At 43.7% G+C, this 27159-nt stretch overlaps 2 protein-coding genes across 6 annotated transcripts in view; one reads left to right on the top strand and one right to left on the bottom strand.

Moving 5' to 3' along the window:
* The window catches only part of ULK4 (unc-51 like kinase 4), a 249764-nt gene extending 247332 nt beyond the window's left edge, over window positions 1–2432 (top strand). For all 3 annotated transcript variants that reach the window (XM_037383381.1, XM_037383380.1, XM_037383379.1), the window contains exon 37: window positions 2020–2432. In XM_037383381.1, coding sequence (XP_037239278.1) covers window positions 2020–2104 — 85 coding nt within the window. In that variant the 3' untranslated portion in view covers window positions 2105–2432. The remainder of the gene's footprint in view (window positions 1–2019) is intronic.
* A 1611-nt stretch (window positions 2433–4043) lies between these two features.
* CTNNB1 (catenin beta 1) lies at window positions 4044–26674 on the bottom strand. Of its 3 annotated transcripts, XM_037383383.1 has the most exons (17): window positions 26353–26668; window positions 25185–25288; window positions 12186–12246; window positions 11461–11688; window positions 11070–11323; window positions 10742–10980; window positions 10453–10654; window positions 10000–10144; window positions 9434–9537; window positions 9009–9347; window positions 8600–8758; window positions 7831–7950; window positions 7528–7678; window positions 7315–7436; window positions 6068–6128; window positions 5104–5324; window positions 4044–4817 (listed from the first exon to the last, which is right to left on the bottom strand). In XM_037383383.1, exons 3-16 carry the CDS (start codon window positions 12196–12198, stop codon window positions 5116–5118), a joined length of 2346 nt encoding a protein of 781 aa, XP_037239280.1. In that variant the 5' UTR covers window positions 12199–12246; window positions 25185–25288; window positions 26353–26668; the 3' UTR covers window positions 4044–4817; window positions 5104–5115. The 3 variants fall into 3 exon arrangements, with proteins under 3 accessions (XP_037239280.1, XP_037239279.1, XP_037239281.1); XM_037383382.1 differs by lacking the exon at window positions 25185–25288 and having other exon boundaries at window positions 26353–26628; XM_037383384.1 differs by lacking the exons at window positions 5104–5324; window positions 25185–25288 and having other exon boundaries at window positions 26353–26674.
* Window positions 26675–27159: the final 485 nt, after the last annotated feature.

The raw sequence follows: 27159 nt of genomic DNA, 5'->3' as shown, positions 1-27159 counted from the left end.
TCCTCTTTTAGAACCAGCTTTCACTCTGTTTTGTAGCATTTCAGCATTAGATGCACTAGACAGCTCAGTCGCTGTCTTTGAGCCTGCTTTTCTGACTGTCAGTAGTTGTCTGTTATCTCCACATTTCTGTACTGAGAAACCCAGATACTACAGAGCCCCAGATACACAGCACTCGCTCTTACTTGACACAAGATGCTCAGTAGACCAAATTCTAGCTGATGCCAGTGACAAGTGTTTTGATACATGAGGGTGAGCCAAGTTCCTCCGCTGTGCCGAGCTCCCGCACTGCAGCAGCGACAGGGGAGCCCCCGGCAGCTCACAGATTTCATTTCCCCTCCTCCCCGTATTTAGGGAACACATGTCCCTATCTGTTTGCCTCCAGAGGAAACTGAAAGGGATTCCATCTGGATCTTGGGGCTGTAATGGACTCAGACACGGATAAACTGGCAATGGGCAGGCAGGAGAAGCCTGGGGTTAGCCAGCTTTACCAGGTTTGGCTGAATGGCTGTTTTGTTTGTGGAGGTTACGGATATTCTGCCATCTCCCCAGATTCCCTTATGTGGCATCTTTCCCAGAATATTCCTGATGACCTAATAAACTTGGTCTCCTCGTCTGTGCTTTGAACTGGTTTAAGAAGCCTCTCTGTCTCCAGCAGAACAGAATACGTTTTAGAGAAGGCTGCAACCGAGATCCTGGATCTAAGCCATCCTCTGAGTAGTCTAAGATCCCAGGCCCTTCCACCCACACGTTATCTCTGGGTTGAAGTGATTGAGGAATGTTTTTGCTTTGCTCATCTCTTACAGACAGGCTTCTAATATTCTCCCCTGCCTGTGTGGCAGAAGGAGGGTTCCAGCCAAGCAGTCAGGTGCCAAGAGGGGCACGGCTTGGAGGGCAGGCTGGAGGGCTGGAGGGCAGGCTGGAGGGCTGGAGGGCAGGCTGGAGGGCAGGCTGGAGGGCTGGAGGGCAGGCTGGAGGGCTGGAGGGCAGGCTGGAGGGCAGGCTGGAGGGCAGGCTGCTGCCAGTGCTCCCCTGCTGCCGTGCCGCAGCCGCGGATTGCCAGGCTCCCTCGGCGGTACATCCTCAGCTGGCCAGGGCAGGCAGCGTGCAGAGTGACACACAACCAGCCCAATCTGCTTCCTAGCTACGTGGAAGCAAATCTACGCTTGAAAATGTGGGATCGTAGCCATTTGTTTTTCAGTGAAGACAGTTGCCAGAAGACGAATTTGTTTCAGATAACTACATTTTCTGGTTTAAACTGCTGCTCATTAAGACGTTGGCTTAGATAGTGTGGACTGATCATTTGAGTTTCCTGGCTAGCTCTGCGCTCCCCAAAGCGCAGCGTGCCGGTAGGTGTTTGTCATTAGAAGCAGCTGAGGAAGTTGCAGATTGATCTACCAGTGACCTTCCTGAGCTGAAGACTTGTTGCTGTGGACTAGCAGTGATCTGTTAGAGCCTCTGTTCTAATGCTAGAAAAAACATGTGTTTCCAGAAAGAAAAATCAGGCAAAATATGTATAATAAAAACAGGTGAGGAAGCCAAGGGCTCCACCATTCAATCTCGAGGAAGCCAAGAGCTCCACCATTCAGCCTCAGACCTGCAGAACTGCGTGTGGTGGGGCAGTCGGTCCTCTTGCAGTGTCCGAGTGTGAGAGTGGAGCTGCCTCCCCGCGTGGGGCAGCGCTGTGGGAAGAGGGCTGTGTGGGGGAACATGCCTTTCTGCCAGGCTGGAAGTGTGCGTGTGTGTAGCTTCGTGGGGGGCATGATAAATTGTGTCTTCTTTGTACAGAGGAGATTGAGTGAGGTAGCAGGTACTGTGAATTTGAGCTGAAATTCATTTTTACACAAGATTTTGCTAGAAGGCAGAATCGCTCATTGCATGTTACTGCTTAATAGAAAAGCGGGTATACAGTGCAGTTAATGGCTATTAAGAATTTTCCAGCATAGATAAAGGCAAATGTGGAATTTGAACTCATGAGGACATCTAATAGATGTTACTGTTGTTACTGTTTTTAATTCCTAGCTCTCACGCTGATGTTGCTGTTGCTTCCTTGGCATTTGAAATTCTGAGAACGGTGGGACATGAAAATATCAAGACTACCAAGTGAACTGTTTTTGACCAGCTTACCAAAATGCGCAAGTTGCGTGTGCTGCTCAGCGCTGCAGTCCTGCAGGAACAGCTTCAAACGAGCAGAGCAGATGTAACTAATTTAGCAAGCTGAGCTGTAGCTGCATATGGGCGTATGTGTGAATTTGGGAGGCTTCGGGAAGGGAGGGAAACTGGTTTTGGGGGTGTTTGTTTGTTTGTTCTTTAAATCCCTGTAAGGATGAATTCTTCATCACTACTTTACCTTGCTGGAATTATGTGATATAGCTCAAGTATTTGACAGCCAGAGATTGAAAAGTGTAAATTAAATAAGTAGTATAGTTATTTCACAATACAGACATAAAGTGTTTCATTATTTTAGGCTGCTGTTAGAAATGTTCATTTATCTTTTGGACCAGGTGAGTGCCTTGGCTGTTCATCTTAAGGGGTCACCTCATGGCTAGGGCTGGCACTAGACAATACCTTTTTATCAAGAAAGACAACATTCTTCATCGCACACAACCAGAAGCAGCCCCTGCAGTCCCGTAGAGGTGGTGTGTGTATACGTGGCATGCAAGCAGGATGGATTTTTATCAGGTTTTTACCCAGTAGTGTGGGGGTTTTTTGTGAGACTGTGTGCCTCTCTGTTGCCTAGCGCTGCACAGCTTACGCTGCGCCGGCGGAGCGGTGTTCTCAGCTGCCAGCACTCCCAGCTGGAGCTCCTCTTTTAAAATAGGTGAGGCTATGAGCCTGGCAGTTTGTCATTTATCCCCAGTAAAAGTCGATACCCTAGGAAGGGTCCTCCTGAGCTAGCAGATGGCACAGCGTGTAAAGAATTAGATTTTTCTTCTCCGTGCGTGCCCTGAGCGAGCACAGCATGGCCAAGTCTGGTACTATGGCCACTTCTTCCCCGACGTTCATCTTCCAAAGCAGCAACTGCACATTCCTGCCACGCCGACCGAACATGAGCAGGTGCCTCATGAGAGCTGCTGCTACAAGCCTGCTCTTGGGACAGCCCGGTTCTCCGGTGTGTGGAGGCGAGCAAACACCCCAGGTAAACAAACCCATTTCACCCTGTACATTTTACAGGAGTTGTTTTAAGTTACTTTAAATACCACTATTTCTCATAGCTTAACAGCTGGAGTTAATAGCAACAGGGAAGAGCTAAGTGGTGGCTGTTGCTTGGTGGTGTTTTATCGTAATGGTCTTGTAGCAGGAGCGTGGCCGAGAGGAACAAAGCTGAACCGCTGGGTGAGCCTTGCCCCTTTGCTCTGCTGGCGAGAGCGTGGGCAGTCTGCTCTGTGGCTTTGTTCAGCTCTCATCATCTCGGCATCCCAACTTCAGCCACGATCCTTTGCAGCCAAGGCCCCCTCTGATCTTCTGCCGGCAAACTGCCGCGCTGAAGTGGAACTGCCTGGGAGTGTTTGTTCTTGGCAGAGGCTGGTGACAGCTGCACCGCACAGATGTGCAGAGCCTGTGAATTAGCCAGCAGTTCAGGAACCACTTTCCCTCCTTCCAACCACCCAGGTGCTGCCTTGAGAGAAGCCAGTTACACACAGGTCGTATCTCACACTAACTGAAGACCGAGGACACTTGAAAATGGATTTAAGCTACTGAACCAGCTGATAGTTCGTAAGCAAAGGATCTTCACCTGACCCCAGAAGCGAGTGTGCAGCTGGCAGGCCAGGCACCATGTAGTTGCCTGACATCTGGCTAGACCTGCCCCATGCTGCAGAGCCCGCCAAAACAGAGCGGCAGAATACTGCCTCGGAGAACTGCAGCAGGAAACCTGTGTCCTTAGGACTCTGGGCTCTAAAGGGTTAACCGTGGGATGAAAGAGGTAAGTGGTTCTTGGCTTTCTCCACCACAATACTGAAGGTGGTGTGCAATTCCAGGGCAAGTTTCAGAAACCTTGTTAACACGCAAGTGTACTTTATGATCTGAAATAATTTGACACAGAGTGAATTAAAAGTTTACTTTAATTTTGAACCATTTTATAACTGCATTTTTCTCATGAAGCATCTGTATCACAGCAGGCTACAATAACTTTGGGATAAAAGGCAACTGGTAAACTGTCCAATACAAGGTTCCAAATAAACAGTTCTTACTGGCCCCTACCCAGACATATCCCAGATAAAGTTTTTGATCAAAAACATGAAATAGATCCACCTGCTTATTTTAAGCATATTAAAAAGGAAACTAATTGGACCATTTCTATTTGTCTAGTTTTTTATACAAAAAGGCTACACAATGTTACACTTTATTCAGAATACAGTTAGAGCGATTATGAATTAGTGTTCTACACCTTTACTCAATCCTTAAAAATTAGAAACTGCTGTAGCATATTCACTATAACTTAATACTACGAGAGACTTTAAAAAAAACTAACAACAATTACTGCGAAAAGAAAGGCTACTTCCAAAGCAAGCAAGGTCAGTACCATTACAGAGATTTAAAAAAAATAATAAATTTTTAACAAGCAAGGCTAGGGTTTGATAAATTCCATCTTGCAATTCATTCTTGTGCATTCTTCGTTTCTTGAATCACTCCCAAAATCCATTTGTATTATTACTCCTCGACCAAAAAGGACCAGAACAAAAAGTTTACTTCAATTGTTCCCATAGGAAACTCAGCTTGGTTAGTGTGTCAGGCACTTTCTGAGATACTAGCCCACCCCTCGAGCCCTCTCAGCAACTCTACAGGCCAATCAATGCAAGTTCATTCAGATGATACAGCTGCAGAGAGAAAAAAAACAGGTGTCAGCACTCCCGAGTAAAGAGCTATTGTAACACAACAAGACTGCATGAAGCCGGTGCACAAGACCTTACAGTTAATTACTTCCACACTTCACGGCAGAAGTCAGTTTGGAGTGTACTGATCATGTGTTTCCAGAGCATTTGTTCACTGTTCTAGCACACTGGGACCCGATTGAGCCATTCCCTCCCTGCCAACCAAGTCCTCAGTCCAGTCATGTTTTTCTCGTTTTGTTTTGTTTTTAAATTCAAGGTTGGAGCTTCTTACCTAAAGGATGATTTACAGGTCAGTATCGAACCAGGCCAACTGATTACTGTCACCTGGAGGCAGCCCATCCATAAGGTCCTGGGCATGGCCAAGATCTGGCAGACCATCAACTGGGTAGTCAGCACCAGGGTGGTGGCCACCCATTTCATGTTCCATCATAGGGTCCATACCCAAGGCATCCTGACCGTATCCGCCAGAGTGGAAAGAACGGTAGCTAGGATCTAAGAAAGTTAAAGGTGGCAGAGGGAAAAAAAGCATAATGTTAACAGATGTTAGATGCATCAGAAGCTGCAAGTATCAGTGTGTGAGAAGATCTTTGTAGCCATCTATTTTTTTTCTAGTTCAGCCAAGTTCAACACAATCTGATGCCTGCCCTTAATGGCTATTCCATTGTTCGGAACAGCCTTCCAGTATGATTCTGCAGACAAAGCACACTGCAGTCAGAAGCACGAGCAGATTCCAGCCAAGCCATTAGTCTGCACAATCAACAGTACTAAAATTCAACAATACTGCAGCAAAACCAGGCTCCAAGACTGTAGACTGGCTTCTGAAAGACTAGTCAAAAATAGCTTAGAATCCTTAGGGATAGGCTAGCGTTCAAGTCTATAGACACTTACAGACTAATGCGTTCAATACCAGCTTTTTTGTTTTAAAGAAAAACTGCATTATTGGAATTGTCAGGTCCATTTGTAAAAAAATGTAAAAGATTTCTGGAAACAATAGCTCAGCGGGATTCTCCCACGAGACTCGGACAAGAGACACCAGTTTCACATGTTCATACGGCTCCCATTTAAGTGCTGCCAGGGCTGTTGCAGGAACTGGGTATTTGAACTGGCAGTTCCTCATCTGCCTGTCAGTTTGCTGAAGAGTAATTCACCCTTCACTCATTTGCAGTTCTCCTTTAAAATCTGTGACTTGACTTCATCCAACTTAAGTTTAGTCAAGGGGAATGGAAGAGACATACCATCTGGGCGGTATCCAAGAGGTTCTCCCTGGGCACCGATATCAAGTCCGAGATCTGCTGTCTAGATGTACATAAAAAGTTAGAAAACAGTTTTAACATCGGGTCTTCAGGCCAGCACCAGTAATTCCAAGTTGAAGAAGTTTCGAAGCTTGCCCCAGATCCCTTTTTAGCAACTCTGCTGCAGCGAGCACTGCAGCATGCTGCTTCTGTGAACGTGAAATGCCTTTTTATCTAAGCATCTGTATCCAGTATTTAATGGCCAGGTTTAGGTATAAGAAACTGTAGATTACTGGAAGGAGGGTCCTGTTTGGAAATGAAAAAGATGGGGCACATCTAGGAACACTCCTCCCCACGTACACCTGCCCAACTCCTGCAAGTCAGCTGTTCAGAGATTCCCAAGCCAGCAGTGCAGCTTTTTAGGAGTTCCGAAGGGACCTCTACCAGTGTGTCCAAATGCAGAAGTAATTGCCTGCCTGCAGTGCCACTGCATAACTCCTGTCTCAAAGAGATATTCCACTTTAGCTTTTTTTTTTTTTTTTCTTACTGTGGTAGATACAGATTTTAGAAAAACAGAAAAGCAAGCACTGGAATAGTACACATCAAGGGCTACTGTCCTTTATTTAGTAAACACACACAAGGCAAAACAAGGTAGGCTCCTGAACCTTAAGAATCCGGGGAAAGACACTTAGTGAAACCTTCCCTCTACTGCATGCACACAGTTTGTTTTCAGTCTCAATTCACCGTGTCTTTTAAGCATGAAAAAAGGCAATTATTCAAGTCTGATCGCTCAGTTCTAAGTAGAACACGAGTTGCATCCCCACCCCAAGGTTATTAGTCCCACACCATCTGATCGATAGAGGCCTCACAGGACATGTTTTCTGTTTATGCTTCCCTCGTACCACTCATGCCTCAGTTTTTGCATGCAGAGGTCATTAGCTTCTGACAAGCAGCACAGAAATGTACAAAGTTCTTCTATACAGCTTTGCACAGTAACAACCATAGTAGGAATTACAAACTTTAGCAGCAGTAGAGGACAGACTCTTCCTGTCTGCAAGGGAAGAAGCAGCTGTAAGGCTGCTTGCCACAGGTTTGCTGAACCTGAACATGGAGGGCAAGTAACAAAGGTACTGCCACGTGTAGAGCTGGGCCTCTATCACCGATGGCGTCTGCACTCCACTGCTGGAAGGAGGGAGGACTTAGAAGTAAGGTCTCCCCAGGGAATCATTAACACAGAAGACACTGCTCACCTCGTTCCAAGCCATTGGCTCAGTCCGGAACAGAGAGCTTGTCAATTCAACTGAAAGTCGCTTCTTATAGTCTTGTGGTTTGTCCTCAGACATCCTGAACAGCACTGCAGCTGCGTATGTTGCTATCAAAAGAAAGAACAATTTTAGCAGAGATTGAGTCTTCTAGCAACTTTTCTAACTCAAGTATGTAAGCTATCTTTTAAGTTCACTTACCAACACCCTCATTCCTAGAATGAAGCAGTTCTGTTAAAGGGGCAGTTGCACCTTCAGCTTCAATTGCTTCAGCTGCTTCCTTGTCTTGAGCCAGTTCACAAAGTACACCTGCAGCTACTCTCTGGATATTCTCAATGGGAGAGTACAACAACTGCAACCAAAGCATAAGGATGTCTTTAGCTCTTCTACTTGAAACAAGCTCTTCAGTACAACCTGGCTTAGCAGTTCTACCAAGGAAGCGTAAGAGCCATTTTACTAGTTTTCCTAGTACGTACTATAGCATTGTCTTGAGCTCTTTCTTACCTGCACAAATAGTGGAATGGTATTTAGACCCCTGATTACGATTCGATTATGAACATCACGTGCAAGAATATGCAGGGCTCCAGTGCAGCCCTCGACAATTTCTTCCATACGCACACCCTCCTAGTTTGGAAAAGAAAAGGCATTTTTTGAATTCGAGGTTCCGTGTGCTATCTTCTAAAATGACTGTCAAAAAGCTGAACAGCCTGTCAACAAATAAACCAAACCCCCTTCCCCCAACAGGGTCCATATCCACTATCTACTGCTGGCCTTCAAACTTAATATCCCTGCTAGGAGTCGGCCTGGTTTATCTAACTAAATTCAGTAAGTGAAACATCTCAGTGAAACTACTCCCAGCGTTCTCATTTTCATTTCAGTTCATGATGAACTTCACGTCTGACAACACTGGCTTTTTTTCTCCAAGCTGGATTAGCTTGTCAGTTTGCTAAGTCGGAAGCAGTGGTTATCAGTAATGAAGAGGCCCCCTCCTGCCTCTGCAAGTATGAACTACACTGCTTCCATTTGTCCGTGCTAAGGCAACTTCCCCTTTGTTAAACCCATACTCTTCTGAGAAGGATGAGGCGAGTTCTGGTTTCCAGGTAGGGAACCTACTTCTGCCAAGACAGAATTATCAGCATGCCAAGAGAATAACATGAATTAGAGCAAATGATAGAACAACAGCTATTCAGACCAAACAATACATGGGTGAGGCACACTGAAAAATGAGGAGTTTGAGTTTCACAAGTTTGTTCAGTTAGTGGTGGCCACTTACCACAAACTGCTGTTGTGTTCCACCCATAGAAGTACGTCGCTGGGTATCCTGATGTGCTCTAACCAGCAACTGAACTAGCCTTGGAATAGCACCTTGTTCACGCAGTGGGGCATGGTTTGCAGGACAGAGCGCCAGATTGCGGATCAAACCAACAGTAGCCTGCAGTTAAGAAAGGGAGTGGGGGGGGGGGAAAGCATGACAGGAGTGCTTGCTGTTAGCAATTTTTTTTTTCATCAGGTAATCCCAAAGGCTTAAATCTCTAAGAGACAACACCAAGTTGCTCAGTAGAAGCGATTTTCCCATCAGATAAATGACATTCCCCAAGACCTTACAAAGTATTTTTCACAGTTAGATTTAAATGAAAAAAAGCACCAGTTTTCAGTGCTGAAAGCCATTAGCCAGTATTTACCTTGATCAAAGGCCAGTGTGAGGGCGGGTGCAACAGTTTAACCACTACTGGGAGTCCGTAATGGAGACGTACTGCGTTTTGAGCCATCTCAGCTTCTTGATGTCTGCTGGTGAGGTGACGGAGCGCACAAATAGCGGGTTCTGTGATGTCTTCCCTGTCTCCAGCCCGAAGAACTGTGCGCACAAGAGCCTCAATGCCACCAACCTGGCACACCATCATCTTGTTCTTGTAATTGTTGCAGGTGAGATTAGAAAGGATGCCAGCAGCGCAAGTCACAACATTAATATCATCTGATCCTAAAAGCTGAACAAGAGTTCCTAGAAGACCTTCCATGCCCTCCTGCAAAAAAGAGGGGAAAAAATTTAGTCTCTCTCCTCTTCCACTATGTTGGGTTTTGATTCTGATCCCTTAGAAGAGCCATTTACCTGCTTTGTTGCAGCATCTGACAGATTTCTCAGAGTCCAGAGACAGTTCTGGACAAGACGCTGGCTTGGATCTGTGAGGTGGAGACCCAAAGCTTGCATCCCACCTAGAAAATGGTAAACATTTGACAGCATTACTCAAATTTGACACCATACTCAGATATTCATCTCGTGGACGGTCAGGTCCTCCTCTTCCTTGAAGTCCGAGTGCATCTCTCACAAGCTTCTGGATCTTTCTTGGCATTAGTATCATAGTATGGCTAGGCCCTAATCCTCCATCACATAGAAAAATACCCTGAGATTCTCTTCGTGACACTGGGCCTTTTAAATGTATGCATATTCTAAGGGGACCAATCTGACAATGCTCAGCCACTAAGCCACCCAGCTAACACCATAGTAGACTTACTTAAGACAGACTGCCTTTTATACTTCTGTATACTAAATGCCTCTAGAACTAGTTATGGACTGAAGGACTAATCCAAGTTAATTATTTGATGCTGGCAAGTTTTGGTTTCCGATCCTGAAGTACTGTATAGCTTTTTAAGTTACCGTGGGTACAAGGTACTTACCAGCCTCAACAATAGCAGGTTTGTTGCTGGAGCAGACTGACAACACCTTCAGCACCCTACTTGTGGTCCACAATAGTTTCTCGTAAGTATAGGTCCTCATTATGTTTACTAGAGCCTGAGGTCCACCACTTGCCAGAATAATCAGCTGAAAGACAGCAAAAGTAAAATTTATCAGTCATTTCCTGTGCATGCCAGTGGGTAGTAGTTGTTGCTGGCTTACATCCATTGTAGGTTACAGACCTCTAAAATACTGTTCACATCTGCTGGTGTGATCTGCAAGTTTTGCGGTCTCACTGTAAGCATGACTATACTTTCAGAAAGTAATTCCCGTGTCCCTCACCTCTTGCAAGGTCAGGACTGACTGACAAAAGCCCAACATGGCTGAACAGGAACTGTTAGGCCATTCATAGCAAGCCTGCCTGTTTTAAGTACTTCAACAGCAGAGACACTTACCTTACTTTCTTGATTGCCATACGCTAAAATCTGAAGGCAGTCTGTCGTGATGGCCAGGAATTTGACATTTGTCTTGTTGAGCAAGGCAACCATCTTCTGCAGCCCACCAGCTAGACGGACAGCCATTTTGGCTCCTTCCTGGTGTAACAGGAGATTGTGAAGAGTTGTAATGGCATAGAACAGCACAGAGTCCACTGGGGACCTATGGAAGGAAAAAACCTTGTGAGTACCTGCACCTACCAACACCAACTGAAAAGCACAACAAGCACCACCTTAGTAGTCCACATACCCAAGCATTTTAACCAAAGCAGGGATGCCTCCTGATTTGAAGATTGCCAACAAGCCTTCACGGTGATGTGAGAGATTGTGTAGCGTACCTGCAGTGCAACGGGCTGTTTCTACATCATTTGTGTTTTGCATGGTACGTACAATAGCAGATACCATTTGAGGAGATCTCATAATAGCATGGCGAGATGCTTCCTTTTTGGATAACTGATGAACCATAACTGCAGCTTTGTTCACCACTACCTACAGAAATATGCGAAGAAAGCTTTTAGTTTTAAGGTCACTGAAGAAGCCCCACAAGCAAGGTACACCGAGACAGAGAAAATGCTTACCTGGTCCTCATCATTCAACAGTTTGGTCAGTTCTGGGATTGCACGAGTTGCGAGTTCAGCATCATCTTGGTAGTTTATCAAATTAACAACAGCATGTTTTAACATCTGGGACGGCTCAGCCAGGCGTTGCACATTAGTTGGATGAGCAGCATCAAATTGCGTGGATGGGATTTGCATTCCTTCATCCAGTGTTTCAGGGAACATAGCTGCACGCACTCTCTGAGCTCTAGTCATTGCATACTGGCCATCAATATCTGAAAAACAAGGTAAGTCATTACCTCAAAATAGGAATAAAAAGCTCATCTTCTAGTTTGGCAATAATTCAGTATTTATGTTTCTGTATTGTTAAGCTGTGTATCTAAGCAAACCAGTGGAATAATAAAGGCCTTACCAGCAACTTGCTCCTGGGTGAAGGACTGCGAGAATCCCTGCTCCCACTCATACAGCACTTGTGTCGTGTCCACATCTTCCTCTTCAGGATTTCCCTTGCCACTCAAGGAGGGAGCAGTTGTGGTGGCACCAGAATGGATACCAGAGTCCAGATACGATTGTTGCTGCCAGTGACTGACTGCTGCTTTTCTGTCTGGCTCCATTGCCATGTCCAACTCCATCAAATCAGCTGTAAGAAATCATTGTTGAACAACTAAGTTTAGTTCAATTACTCCAGCATGTATTAATTCTTCAAGAGATGACACAGATTTTAAACAAAAATAAACCGTTACAAACTACCTCAATCCAGCAGAGGTAGCACTGCAAGCGAGACTGCAGTTTTAAACTGAGGCTTTATACACCGAACCAATGCAGGCATCTATAAACCTGACTAACAGGCAGAGCAATCACTGCTGTTGTGACTGTCTTAGCCTGCCGCTTAAAGGTTCCCTTTTCCACATACTGTGATTATGTATCGACTGTACTTAAGGGACCCAAAATGCTTACAATGACAAACTTGTTTGCAGGTTTGAGTTCCTGTATAAGGTATTCATTACTGTAGTACAGCAAACATTATTCAATCCAAGTGACTTTAAGAAGCTAAAAAAGGGGAGTAAGGAGCCAGTTTAACTGCTCTTTGTTAGAACTGCTAGATTCCCGTAACAGAAATTGTAATGCATTACATACCTTGAGTTGCCATGTTCCTTGTTGTACTCCCAGAACTCCTTCCTGCTACCTTTCAGAGACCCTAAAAAAAGAGCAAGGTTAGAACTTATTAACCACTAATCAGAATTAGTAAGACACGCTTCCATATTAGAAACACTAGAATTGCAAACTTCACACATCTTGCCATTTCATTACTACAGTGAGTATGTTCACATGCTAGTTAGCGAACCTCCATGGACAGAGATGCAGAAGAATGAGATGTATCACCCTGACTGTTTCTGGTAGACTGTACCTAAGATGTATTGTCCTCTTAAAGCTGCAGGAGAAAAAGTACTGAAGACTGACCATGATAAGAGCAATTTTTTACTTCTCTGTCCTTGCATAAGATGAAGTCCTGACATTAAATTCCACAGCTTAGACATGCTGCAAATATAAGGGCTACATGTCAGACTTCGTTTCCCACAAAGACAACTACTCTTACACTACTAGCAAAACTGTCTGATAGAGGGCTACAACATGGATTTTCACAGAGAAAGCTGAAATGACCATTTAAGACAAGCTGCTATTATTTCAGTGGTATAAAGACTACCTTAAGAGTGATATAATTGAACCTCCTCTTCTTTACTCCTTTCCTGTACCACAAGAAGAAAGGTTTCTTCCTACACAAAATACTATTCCTTGAAGTTAAACTGAAAACTGAACCAGTCTTATAAACAAATGCTCTCCTTTAGTTGCACACCAAACTTTTTTTCCCCCCCCCTATAGAAAGCCAAGATAATTGGGGGCAGGAGGCTGAAATATGATCAAATGCCCTATCAAAATCTTCAGCATGCACCTCCAATTGATATCACCAAGCAGTATGGAAGTACTTGCCCTATAAATCTGTAGCTGTCTCTTCATTATTAACCCAGAAAGGGAAATTTGAGGCTACAGTTTCACAACAGGTCACTCAAAGCTGTCATACTTTTATTTCATTTGCTCCCCCTCCCCCCACAGTCCAACAATGTTTTCAGCACTGACACAGGGCTGGTGACAGCCTATTCTGGGAGCTAGCCAAGCCGAAACATTTGTAGTGGTAACTAGTGCAGTGAGCAAAAACATCTCTTCCAGCAATCAGCTTTCAGCTTGCCGTTAGGTGTTAGAGCTATGCTGATCAAAACATTCCTAGACAATGAAGTAAAGGCAAGCCACTAATCTCTTTAAAGGACAGGTTTGCAGTACAGGATATAACAAAGTCCATTTGACATTGTATTTGTGTACAGACAGATTTCTCAGTTTAAGAGTTTCCTTCAGGAGCACCTTTTACAAAATCATAATTAAACAGAAGACAGGACTGCAGTTTTAAAAGTCTTGCCGAATAGGTTAGGCAACTCAGAGGCAAGCTTATATGTCACTGTCTCTGAGCCAGCTACAGGATACTCCCAGCAGCTCCCGAGCAATCTCGTTACTTTGCCATACAAGTGCCAGGGCTGTTTGTCCTGACTCTGCACTCCTGCAACTTCTGGCAGCAACCCTTCTCCGGCTGTTTTAAAATGGACAGTAGATCTGCATCTGCACCAGATATGTCTTAAATCAGCTCGGTGCTGCTTAACACAACATAAAGTACCCTGCTACGTAGCTGGAAACACTTATGTCCCTGAACTGGTCCTACTCCACAGCCTGGAAAGACTAGCCAACTCTGTCTACACCTCACCATCTGCATGGAGAATGCACTGACAATACAACCACCCTTTTTTCCAGTCCCTTGAACACTAGACTCTTCCAACATGCTGTTAGGCATCTGGGATCAGCAGTGGTAAGGGGAAGGAAAATCTAAGTCATGCTGCCAGTTCGCTGTTAATACAAAAATTCTCCTGAGTAGCCAAGTTGGAGGAAGTACCTATACAAAAACTTGATAGCTCCCTGCAGGTCTTCTGCATGACTTTGTCAGCCCCACTAACCCCTTCCAAACAAAGAAGTGGAATATAACTAAAAGTAAAATTTCTATCTTTGCTCCCCATAGTCCTCGCTGCAAGTCAGACGCGACATTTCCAATAGAAAACCAGGCAAGATGTAGCTGCTATACACAACTCACAATATGCTTCGCACAAAAGATCTGTTTCTATTGTAACTTCTCCTGTCTCCTCCTATCGGCAGGCTGCTAATAAAAATGATCACCAAACTAGTTCTGAAGTTAACATACTAGCAGATGAACCTGTCAAGAGCATTGACCATGCTTTGAGATATTTCCTACCACATCATATTCAAACACGCAATATGAGACTTGGGAACAACATTTATAATTTCCTTCCCCTGTTGAATACTGCAAAAATGAAGGCAGCTGGCTTACAGCAACTGCATTCTGAAATGCTTTTTTCCATTTCAGCAGCCTGATGAGATCTGAAGAGCAGCTGTACCATTAGATGAAACTAGCCACTGAACTGCAACACTACTCCAAAATAAGGCTGAAGAACATCTACAAAATAGCAATGAAGAATACTGATTAAGTGTTCAGAACTGCATTATCAGTCAGATATTCTTTGAAATGTTGACCTTAGATCAGCCTGCTAGCTGCACCTGAAGTTTCTAATGCTAATCTGCATTTTATACACCTGTAAGCCCCCAGCAATTCCAGGTAGCATTTTTTTATTTAGACAGGAAATTGTTTTTAATCTTAAAGAGTTCAAAATAACTGCAGACCAAAGATAGCCAGGCAAAAGGGGTATGGGTTTTTTTTTGTTTTGGGCCTTCTGTAACTGAAAATTCTCCCATATTTTCCTTCCCATTCTCTTCGCATTTTACAAGGGGGTAAACAGAGTCCAGACAAGCTGCTGACTTGGTCTTCCTGTGTGTCACTGACAAGGTTAACTACTACACTCACAAAGAGAACAACCACCCCACACTAGGTACAAATGTTTGTGCTGTTCATTTTCCTGACAGAAACTGGATCAATACACACGGGGTGGGGGTGAGGTAGTGGGGAAGTGGAAACAAAAGAAAAAGAAAAACACTACTAGATAATTAAGCTTGTAGTCTTCAACCACGAAGCATATACCAGCTCCTTTAAATTGAGCTCCTATTCAAATTTACTGGAGGACAGGACTAGCAACATGACATTGTCAAGGTAACATATATCTGAACCATCAGGAAGAAACAGAAGGACAGTATACTTTACGAACTTGAGCATAACAGCAAGCTTCTGTAAAAGACTACCTGGTATGGGTAGTTCATAAGGATGTACTGCCATAAGTCATGGGACAACTTAAAAACCTCCTCCTCCTCCATGATGCTATCTACTTGTTTAGCAAGCATCATCAGCTTTGGGTTTAAATGGAGGTTGGGTTTTTTAAAATATATATTAAACTCCTCATGCAAAAAGCAATGCAAGGCATTGCATTAGACTGTACTGTGTACCATCAGTCCCAACCTTGCATTTGAATTCTAAAAAACACCCGAGAAAAACAGTTCTTTTATTTTATCAGTTCTCACAGGCTTGTGAGCTAATAATTGAATTGTCTTCTATAGTAACTTGCAAATTGCTTAGTTTTCAAAGGAATGAAAAAGAAGGAGCGTTCCGATGACAAATGAAACTTGGGTACTAACTTCTGATTTTGGAGAAGAGTTAGATACTTGCCAAGGAAACCAAGAAGCCTATAGCATGCCTCAAATCTGAACAATTCTCTTAATTAAGATTGACTCAGGTTACACCTGACAGATCTGATAAACAGATTCCCTCCCCTTTGTAAAGCAAGTCAAAGTTTGCAAGTCTTCCAGAAATCTTTTGCTTGAGAGCAGCGTATTACCAAAACTTGTATGAGAAATCAAGATTGATACATCCAACTACCATGATCTATTTAAAGGAGATTATCTACTGACCACATTTTCATATGTCTGCATCTGTCTCATGTAGGACTGGCCAAGCAACCACATCTTTAAATTAACCATCAGTGCTGAATGACACATTTTCTTACATAGAACAAGCAGATCTTAATCTTCTTGTGACAGTTACAGCAGTTAAAAACATTATCTATATACAAGTGAAGAGAAAGAAGGATGCGTACTGGAAAATGTTTTTTACTCCAAAGTTACTGCAACCATTACCAAGGTGTTACTGGAAGCATTCTTTGGCTCTTATTTTATAATTGCTCTTGTTTTGGGCAACTGCCTACCAATGTTATGTTGCCTGTGTATCCACTCCACAAAGAGTGAGTAGCCAAAATATACAGGCAACACCAGTTCTACAACTAGTAACACCAGATAACTACAACACTCTTTCCTATGACCCAATAACAAAAGTATTAGAATTTAGTGTAGCAGCAGCTTCCTAATTAACTTTACTTTTCAAGTGGAGGATGTGGGAAATACATTCAACTAAAGACTTTTAAATAAAAAAAATCCTTTGATTTTACCCTGAAGGTTGTTACTCTGTTTTCTAAAAAAAGGAAGTGGGAGAAGAATAACTTAAGTAAGGCAATACCGATAGCGGAAACAAAGAAGCTTTCATAGTATACAAGCTCTTTCAGGCATGAGTGGCTGACCTATCTCCCCAAGCAATTTTTGGTCTGACCTACCCCACAGGTGTAAGTACTCTTGCAACAGGCAAACCTACTTCTACTGCTTTCAGTTGTATGAAGACATGATCCAACTGAGATGTTCGCTTTAGTATTTATTAGGAATAGCACTGAACTAATTAACAAGAAGCCTAGCAAAAATTTATTTTTCTTCCTTCAAAGAAGGAAACTATAACCAGTTTATATCTGCCTACTAACTTTTTTTTTAAAAAAAAACAGTAGTCTTAGTCTGGTTGAAGACGACATGGCAGCTACAAATTTGAGATTGAGTGAAAGAGGGATAAGTTACAGCTGACCTATAAGAAATGATTTCTAGATTGCTATACACAGATGAAAACAAGGATGGAGCTTGTGGAAAGTAATTATCAAGGGTATTTGCATTCAGTTTCTAACAGACAATTCTAGTTTTGGATTAAGGAGCAAGATAATCTGGGAAGTATTGTCATTTGCCTTGTAAAGGTCTCAACTTAAACTTTCATTTTTTATCTCTGAAGGTTATACTTAAGTTCAAAAATTTTTACCATTTGAAATCTGATGTAAACTTCTAATTATTCCTTATCCAAATGGGCATCTCCTCCCATATATTCCAAACAAAACTTAACTTTGAGGATCTTTATCTGGCTTGTATTGAGCTCTGGGATAAAGTATGCTTTGTAGGTAATTTTGGAGGCCCTTCATTATCAGATGCTCTGTAAGACTGGTAAGAAGTCTTGAAAGTATAGTTTCAGTGTCTGTGTTAACAGATTTTAGAAGCTTGCTATAGGAATGACAGTTGTGGTTCACTTTTTCTACACAATGAACAGAAGATACTTTATTTCAAAGTAGGAACAGAAGACATGCTTGAGTTTCACTCCAAAGACTTAAATTTTAAGAAGTTTAATTCTTGTACAAAGGTACCACAGAGGATTAAATACAGCAGTTTTCCTTAAATACATTCCATATCCACAAGTACTGAACAGCATTCCCATATTCTGTCTAAAGCAGCAGATCTGCAGTCCTCAGTCACTTTGTCCTCTTTGAAAGGAAGAGCTACATGCAGTGAGTAGAGATTTTGAAGTTCAAGTTACACGCAAGCAGCAGAGTGTGTTGATTGTTGTGGAACTGGTCACTCACCAGTAGTGACTTCTGGATTAAGAAATTCAATTTCTCAAAACCCTCCTCACACCAGCAGTTTAAGGACCTGGATGGACAAAACCTACTATGAAATTCTTTGAAAAACTGGCTCTCAAATAGTGATTTAGAGCTGTAAATTATCCCATTAAACAACAAACCACTTGGATATTTGTTGGAGACAGTAAAATTACTGTTTGTCTTATTATCTATACCAGGAATCAGAATATAAATATCCACATTTTTTATATAAATGTCAGGCTTCCTTCTGCTTTCAGCAGGCTGATATTTAATACTGGGTAAAAATATCTTGTCATAGGCCATCTGAAGATATCCTAAGTAAATGGAAGTACTTTAGTATGTAACACAAAAAAAAAAGTCAAACCATACAGCCAACCCTAAAAGGGAAAAAAACACCATGGGTTTTCACAGCTCTAAAACATTTCCATCTTCTTTCAGGTTAGATATAACACTTATCTGTAGCCTATACTATATTTCTATTTCATCTGTAGCCTTACTATATTTAAGCATTATGCCAAGATGTAGCAACCTCAACTATTTCAGTAGTTCTATTGAAAACTAAGAGCTACCAATAACCTTAATCTGCATGCCACAGCACATGCCCACACTGAAATCCCGTTTACTAATCCTAGACTGCAACAAAACAGACTCATTCATAAAGTTTAACTCGTGACAAAACTGCTCTGGTCATTTCCTCAAGCAACATTTGCTTAGCACCATTCCCTCCAACCACTAAGTAAAAATACTTACAAGTATCCTCTGTAATCCATCCACCACAAATTTATCAAAGCTAAAATATTTCAGACAATGTGCTCTACTGATGCCTGCAGAAAGTTAGAAGATGCCTTGCAAACAGCAATACTTTCCATTTAATATTTAGCAAATCAGATCACAGTAAATTTGCCTCCGAGTCCAGAATAGAGTCTTAGGTTGTTCTTTAAAATATCTAAATCTAAAATCTGTTTCTCCTACCAGACATTAGGAAATTAAGAAACCTGAATATCTGCTTTACTGACTTAAAAGGTCAACAGGTTGCAACTTCCAAGCTTTAAATATCCTCAGTACATGCTGGAAGAGGCAAACTAGCTCAGATAATCCACAGAACTGAAGTGGAAGAGGAGGTGTTTGACAGCACATACACACAGATCTGCCAGTGCTCACAAGTTACCTCTGTTTTCAAGCCACTGTTTTTTGCTGCTTCATTTCCATTTATTTCTTTCTTCCTTCAGGCATCTGAGTTTACTATTCCATCAGTTGTTCTGGCTTTTCAGCCTCTGAAGTTATCTAAAAATTCCTTTCCACAACATAAATGCAGAAGAGCCTCCCTACACTGGCTTTTGTAAGTTTTTTTGTAAGAGTTCATTCGATGCCACATCACAAAAAATAAAGTATTATGTCTGTCTCTTTTCAGTCATCTCAGCAATCTAAGACCAATTAAGAGCACAGAGTTTCTATTCACATGCTCATTACCTAAAGCAAACAGCATGCAAATATTTTCTGTTCTTGCTAGAATTCTGAGTTGATTACAACTGCTTAATGGAACTGAAATGCAGGCATCCGATAGTCTGTACTAGACTTAAACACTGAGTTAGCTGTGTTAAGAGGATTTATTCCTCAAAAAATGCCTAGTGAAGGAAAGGACTCTGATTACAAGGTCAGAAAACTCAAAGCTCATCTTTGAATCCATGCAACGTTAAGCACACATGGCAGAGGAGGGGGGAAAAGGGGACACAAGACTTCTACAACAGCTGTAAGGCTCAATTCTACCACACTTCCATTAGGACTGGAACACTACACTGCTCTGATACTACAGGACACTCGCCTATTTCACCCTACCTTTTCTCCCAAAGGTGACAGCAGGCTAGTGAAGGATCATACTTCCTAGCCAGCTTGCCAAATGATCAACTGTTACAATTCATGAAGTTTCAAGTGCAGTTGAAACTATAATGTTAAGTGTTATAAGATCCACATTTTGGGTTGCTCACCCCAAGGACAGAATGCCACCCAGAACACAGGTAGTTTTAATCCATCACTGAAAACCAACTTTAGCCACTGACCAAAAGTCCAGGTAACAAAATGTATCAGAAATAGGCTTAGTGAGCTTTCACTGCCAGATGGAATCTTTCAGCTCCAGGCAGAGCGTCACTGAAACACAGCACTTCAAGGAACTAACATGGTATTTAGGCACTAACAGGTTGTGCCATTAGTCAGGGTCTTCACGATTACTAAGGTTTAAGTAAGTACCCTTTTAAAAACAAACCATTAGAAATTTCAATAAAGAAACAGTTAACACTGGTCTGAGAGCCATGGTCAGCCAACAAATACTTGAGATAACTAATCTCTAAAATTATGGGAACCTGGAGGAGAATTCAGAACAAGTACATCAGGTAAGTTGCTAAAAAAGCCATGAAGCTCACCTGGGCACTGATCTGCACAATCGTTCTAAGAGATGAACTTTCAAACTTTAAAACCTGCCTCCCCAGAAATGAAGCTGTCAGTATCACATACAGTTTCTCCAATACCTTTGATGCACAGTCCTTTACTCCTTCAGACATTTTAGAGAAACTTTGGTGGAAATTACATATTGACAGGACACCTAGAGATGTCACAAAAGGTACTTAGGAACAGTTACCTACCACCATAATTTCTTATGACAACCAGTGGTGCTTTGCAGAATTCTGTTTGATACTGTCCAGAGCCTAAGGCTGCCAGAGTCACATACATGGCTGGGCATACTATGCAATGTGAAGACCACACCTTTTTACATTGTCCCATACTCTTTGCTATTTAAAAGCATACTTATGCTGTAGTAGCTGAAATGTCCCAACACTGGGTATCTTGTCACTTCAGAGGCGTTACTGTTTGGATCCACAGCACAACTATTTTGCCCTTTACCTAGAGAAACATTCAGCAGTTGCAAGAGGTCTGTCAACACAATTTTATATTTAAAAAATCACAGGCAAGTATACCAGCAGCTTCTAACAAGGTCTGCAAATTAAGTGATCTTCTCAGAGCTACAATTTCTGCACTGGCTTTTTGTTTTTCCTCTATAGAAATCTCCAGTTGTTTCCAAGAGCTATAAGCAGCACCTGTGCTCAAGCCAACAGAGAAAATATCAAGTCATGTTTGAAAGTAATGATTTAAGAGAACTTTTCACTGGCAAGTATACTGCAACAGTAGCAAAATCTATCACTTTATTAGTAGGCAAGATTGGCTCCAAGTACCTACATATCCTTCTTCACTGTCCCAGAGAGGAGCTGACCATAACATTTAAGGTGATGTGAGGAACTGCTTCAACTACTAATCAGGTGTTACACACACAGCTTGAGAACAGTAATGATATTCTCCACATAATGTACAAACCAATCCTTTGACAGCAGTTTGCAGCTCAGTAGTAAAGGACTGGTATAACAGTTTCAAGTTTATGGAATTGCATTAAGTTCATAACAATATTATCAACCCAATTACTCTTATGCCTTAATTGTTTTGACCAACTAAACACCACCAACTCGCATAAGTAACCTCGAAACAGTTACTAGGTCAGTTCTGCTCAGTGATGGATTTACTTTGAGATCTTTTGGTCACCATCAAAATTTTCCAATTAGTGTTTCATACAGCATTCACTATGTTTGAATATCTTCATGGATGTGCAAAACATTAAGAGCAGTTTTACTATCACAGCTTAGGAAGTTACCAGCTCTTATTTGCAGAACATAGTGAGGCATCTACATTATGCACAGTCCTGCCTTTCTCAGTCAGGGATGAGCTAGTGCTTCTGTGTTTAGTTTGCCTGCAGTATCACCTAATAAGCCGCAAATCAATGCGAGTTTTTGGTCCATGTGCCCCTACTTTCACCAAGTAAGATGCCTGTAGTAAAGATGGCAGTAGCCAGGATCAAGCATCATTCTTTAGTCTTACCTAGCCACATACAAAAAAGCTGCCATTGTGACCACTTAAACAAGTAGTATACCCCACTTCATTTAATACTTATAAAGTAGTTCAGCAACAAACCACTGCCAGCCCTCGAGCTTCCTGCCCACTTAGTTCTGAGTGTCAGAAAAAGACAGTATTTCTGCAGTTATTTGTCATGATCCCCTGCATCACTACCAAGGTTGGTAGCCACTGTACTACATAATTGTCTTTCCTTCCCATGCACCTAAAACTGAAAACATTTGTTTCCACTCTAATACAGCAACAATTTAGCAAGTAATCTCCCTTCCAAACCAGGAAGTATCTAACCATGATCTAGTTTCTTCTTAGACTGCAACCTTGTAGCCAGCTCTGAACATAGATGTTAAACATTAATCTCCACAGTTTAAGAAACAAGAGTGATTAGTCATAATTGCACTGACACTAATGAAATACGAATCTGAAAGTGGCTGCCTTTGCCTGTCAGAATAACTACGTATTTACCACAAGACATACCAATAGTCCAGAAAGTACTGTTTAAGCAACAAACATGCAAATGAAGTCTGACACTGTAAGGTTTCTTCAACACACTTTTAATTAAGGCAAACGGACAAGGCACCAGCATTTATCAGCACCTTCAGGATGTTAAGATTTCTGGCCACTGGAGGGCACCTGAACTGTTGCCAGGACAACACAGAACTACTGGCTACAGTTGCTGCAGAGCTGGCAAACTTCTCCAGTTTATACAAGTCTATTTAGCACAGTAAGTCTGCCTAGAAATGCTAGCTCCAGCACATATACCTACAGTGCACATTGTGCATTTGCAAACTCCAGTAAGATCCAGCTAGCTCATGCGACCTTTTTAAAAAGCAGCAACCTCAAATAGTAGATTAACTCTTTCAACCTTTATGGGAACTAATTTATTCCTTAACCAAGGCTCCAGAGTTGATTTAGTATTAAGTAATAGAGCAAGTACTTCTGCAATACTAATCTAGCCAGCGTACATTGTTTCCTAAAGCAACTTGGAACATTAACAAAAAGTTCTTCTGTAATGAAAGCTGTAAACCAACATCTGCACCTATAGTTCCCAAGGCAACAAAAGCCTAGGACACATTTGCTTTCACATCAAATCAGAGTTAACAGATTCATGAGGGTAGGTTGTGCTACAAGTATAGTTTCCACCTGCTCACTGTATCAATTTGGTGTTCCATACAGACAGAAATGCCAGAGTAAGAATTCCATTAGTTCTCTCCCTTGCAATTGAAGTTACCTGTCAGTTGAAAATAAAATAAAAAAAACCACAAACACACACACAACTTTTCTGGCTCCTTTCTTGTCCTAAGAGGCAACACAGGCCACATAACACTATCATATTAAGACATTACTCTCTTGAGCTAAAGTCTGATCACAGACTACAGCCAATTTTACCTTGAAATCAAGGGCAAGAAATGGGTATTAAAAGTTAACCACTGTCAGGCTACCTTATGTTGGCAAGTCTAATTCAGCTGGCATATAACATCAAAGTACCCCCAAAACAAGTCTCCCAATGCTTAACTAGAAAGTCAGCAATACTGCCCTGCCCATCTGACCAGGATAATCATTTTATCTTAGAGAGACAAGTCAAGTCACCTGCAATGCTTACTGCCAAGCAGTTTGCAGAATTTTGCAAAGTTAATGTAGTGCCATTTCTAAGTTACCACAGTCATCCAGCAAGGCAGGGGGCTCAGAGCTGTGAGGACCCAAGAGTAAGTCCCAACTGCCTGCAGTTTCTCACCAAGTTTTATCAGGCTTCACGAAGTACAATGTTCAAGATAAGTAAGGTTAGTCCTGATTTTCCTGCCACAGTATGCAGTCTACCAGAGTCACAGAACAAGTTTTGCTGCAAGCAACTGCATGATCACCACAACCCCTGCATCACCAGCTTTAACTGTGAATTAACATGAGTGATTCTGATTACTGTTGTGTTTGCACACTAGTCTGCCTACTAGACAGTATTTTGCAGAGACATCTTTATGCAGGAGTTTCAGACTGCATGTTCAGACTTCAGCTTACAATAGCCGTATTTCCTGCCAACTCCCTTCCTATCCCTCAAAATGCTGCAAAATTAGTTTAGAAGGCCACTAGTACCAACTTGTTGTCTTTACACCTGAACTAACTTTCCAAAGTACTGTGTTCTGAAGAGTTAAACTTGATGCTTTGGTGATGTAAAGCCATAAAAAACAACATCCATTTCACAAAGAAACCATGTCTGAAGGACAACCAGGTTTTGCGGCCAAGATTTGATAAGCCAGTTACCAACACACCATGCAGTCATAGCAAAACGATAGTGTTCATAGTAGACTATGTATCAAGCAGGAAGTCCAGCCTATTCATTGCTTAGGCAAGAAAAAGGAAGCTTGGTTTACTGAGGCTGTAACACAACATTTGAAGGACTGACTTTCTCAATCAAACTTTACTTTGCATTAAATCCTGGCTTTTAGAAGCTATTGTGTAATGCATTGTCCTTTCCATCAACATGTTTTTACTTATTTCTTCCCCACACTCTTTGAAATGATCAGCCATACAGACCAAGATGAACATTCCCACACATATCAGTTTATACCCGAACAGAAAATATCTGAACTAATAGCCACGCAAATATGACATTTCTTTAGAACAACCCCAGAACGGCAAGACACTCAATACAGTTTTATACTGAATGTCTGAATTTAGAGAGCCATAAAGCCATGTCTGAATGCCTAAGTAGCCTCATTTTCACCAGTACCAACCATTAGGCAATCGACACAGTCACCACATAGCTACAGCTGTCAGCACCTTTTTATTAGAAGTGCAAGATTAACCTGGACTGTCAGTTACTGAAATTCACATTATAAACTGGACCAATAAACAGCAGTAAGTTTTGTCCTTTATGCCGTTTTAAAGCCTTGCAGTAGTACCTTTTTGTCATTTAGAAGCAAAATCATAATTGGCAAGTTGCTCTCTAGTGTGTCTGAACTTCGTATCAAGAAAACCCCTGATACCCTCTCAGGTAGTTTTCTCATCTTTGCCCTTACTATAGTCTCAGCACAGAAAGATCCTGTTTTTACTAAAACCGCTCCTTGATTTCTGTCCATCGACCTCAGCACAGCATACCAGCCCAGCCTCTTTCCATTCACCACTTGCATACTTTGGGGGATGGGAGGACCACAGATGTCTGGAATATACAGTGTCAGAACAATGGCTGCTCCATGAGAAAGAGATCAAGATCAACATTGCTATTCCTAAAGTCACAAAGATCAAGATCAACATTGCTATTCCTAAAGTCACAAAGATCAAGATCAACATTGCTATTCCTAAAGTCACAAAGATCAAGATCAACATTGCTATTCCTAAAGTCACAAAGATCAAGATCAACATTGCTATTCCTAAAGTCACAAGTTGCACATAGTACCTTCACAGCCTGTCCTTTCTTTCTTCCCAGAAGGGATAATCTTCAGTAGAGGTTTTTGGGAAGACATTCAAAAGGAAGCAGTCCGATGTTCTACATCGTTTTAGCTAGGAAAGAATTTAAGGTTTTGCTAGACTTAAGAAACCTCGCCGTTCAAGGAGCAGCTAATCATGCATAAAAGAGATGAACTAAGTTTTGCGGGGGGGAGAAAAAACGCTTAACAGAAAGTCAAAGACCACCACATCTTGAGCTCCCCGTGCCACGGGAAATCAGAAACAAGGGCCCTATGTCCTACTAGGAGTAACAGCAAGTTACCTCACACGCCTCAGAAGTGCGTTAGTTTGGGAGGCTGGAGCCCCCGTCGCCCCCCCCAGCGGGCCACAGAAAGCTGCAGGCGCTTCCCCTCGCAGCATGCGAGCCCCCACGCTGCCCAGGTCCCAAGTCATTCGCTAGAAGACTCTGGTAACGTGGGTGTTAAAAACTTAATTTGATTGCTCCCAGCTCCGGGGAGCTTCATTTCGGTGACACCCAGAAGTATAACCTCTCCAGCAAATATGCATGCAACGAAGACCGAAAACCCACAAGGCAACAGATTAGTTATCTCCCGCTGACTGCGGTGACCGTGATTAATTATATTCGGTACAAATAAACCCGTCCCCCGCTCTCTTCCCCCTCCTATCACCAACGGCGATCTGCAGCCCACCAGCGAGTCAGTACCTCCCTTAAAAAATAAAAAAGGGGGGGAGGAGAGGAGGGCACGAAAGTACTCCGGCCTCGGCTGCAAACGCAGGCGGGAGCGGAGAGCCGGGCGGCGGGGACTCGCCTTCCCCCGCAGCCCCCGGCAGCCGCCCCCTCGCCCCAGGACGCGCTTCCCAACAGACACCTCGGGAGCCGCAGCTGCCGCCTCCCGCGACCACGCAGCTGTCCGGAGCTCCCAGAGCGGGAGCCCTCTCCCCCTCTCCTGCCCACCTCGCCGCCTCTCGCCCACCCCCGCTCCCCCCCAGGCAGCGCCCCCCGCCCCCCCAGCCCCGTCCTTGCCGCCTCGGCGCCGGGCACACCCTGGACCCCCCCCCGGCCGCCGCGGGACGCGCCGCCCGCTCCCGCCCGCCGCTGAGGGAGGGGGCCCGGCCCAGGCTCGCCCCAAGTTCCCGCCGCAGAAAGTGGCACTAACGTTGCAGGGAGACGAGAGCGCAGAGTCCCCCCGGGCTCCGGCTGCTGCTGCTGCCACCCGGACGATCCCGGTCCAGTCCGTCTTTTCTTCCTCGTCCCCCCGCCGCCGCTTCCTCCTCCTCGCTCGGCTCTTTGCTCACGGCGGTGGCCCTGCCGCTGCCTCCCGGGTGGCGACGGTGTTAGTCCCCTTGCCCCAAGCGCCGCTCCTGCTCCCACCGCTGAACCGAGCGAGAGGCTTAAAATGGCGTCGCTCACAAGGAGGTTCTTATAGTGAGCGGCGGGATCGGCTGTATCCTGCCGCCGCGGCCGGGCCCAGCGCGCAGCATTCCACAGGCACCCAGCGCACAGGGCAGGGGGAGGAGAAATAGTGCCCGGCTCCCAGGGCGGAGGGAGACAGAGAGCAGCAGCGGCGGGAAAGCGGCCGCGAGCGGGGGGAAGGCCGTGGCGGTGGCGGCGCGGCGGGGGGAGGCAGGGTGGGCCGGGCCGGGCCGGGCCGGGCCGGGCCGGCGACGGAGGGGAGTGGCGGCGTGAGGGCCGGGCCGGGCCGGCGGGGGGAGCACGGCGGCAGCACCTTATTCCGGAGGTGGGGAAGAGGAATCCGAGTTCCCGGCTGGGAGCGAAGTTGCTGCCTCAGGGTGGAGTAGAGGCGGCGGGGGAGGTGGGGGGCAGCTGACGGGATTAGCCCGGGGTCCCGCTCGGGAGGGGGGCGGCGAAAGGCGGCCATGACCCCCCCCCCCCCTTTAATTTAGTGTTTCGTTGCCTGGTGATTTATTTTTTTCTTTCAAACGCACGCACCAACTGTAGCGAA

The sequence above is a fragment of the Falco rusticolus genome, chromosome 4 (genome assembly GCF_015220075.1).
Source record: "Falco rusticolus isolate bFalRus1 chromosome 4, bFalRus1.pri, whole genome shotgun sequence".
NCBI lineage: Eukaryota > Metazoa > Chordata > Aves > Falconiformes > Falconidae > Falco > Falco rusticolus.
This window is presented reverse-complemented; position numbering and strand designations above follow the sequence as displayed.

What these genes read in the sequence shown, in the direction of transcription:
- CTNNB1 (XM_037383383.1), bottom strand. An exon ending in CACCCAGGAGCAAGTTGCTG is followed by an intron (nt 11,324 to 11,460) that starts GTAAGGCCTTTA and finishes CTTGTTTTTCAG; the next exon opens with ATATTGATGGCCAGTATGCA. An exon ending in TGTTGAATGATGAGGACCAG is followed by an intron (nt 10,981 to 11,069) that starts GTAAGCATTTTC and finishes ATATTTCTGTAG; the next exon opens with GTAGTGGTGAACAAAGCTGC.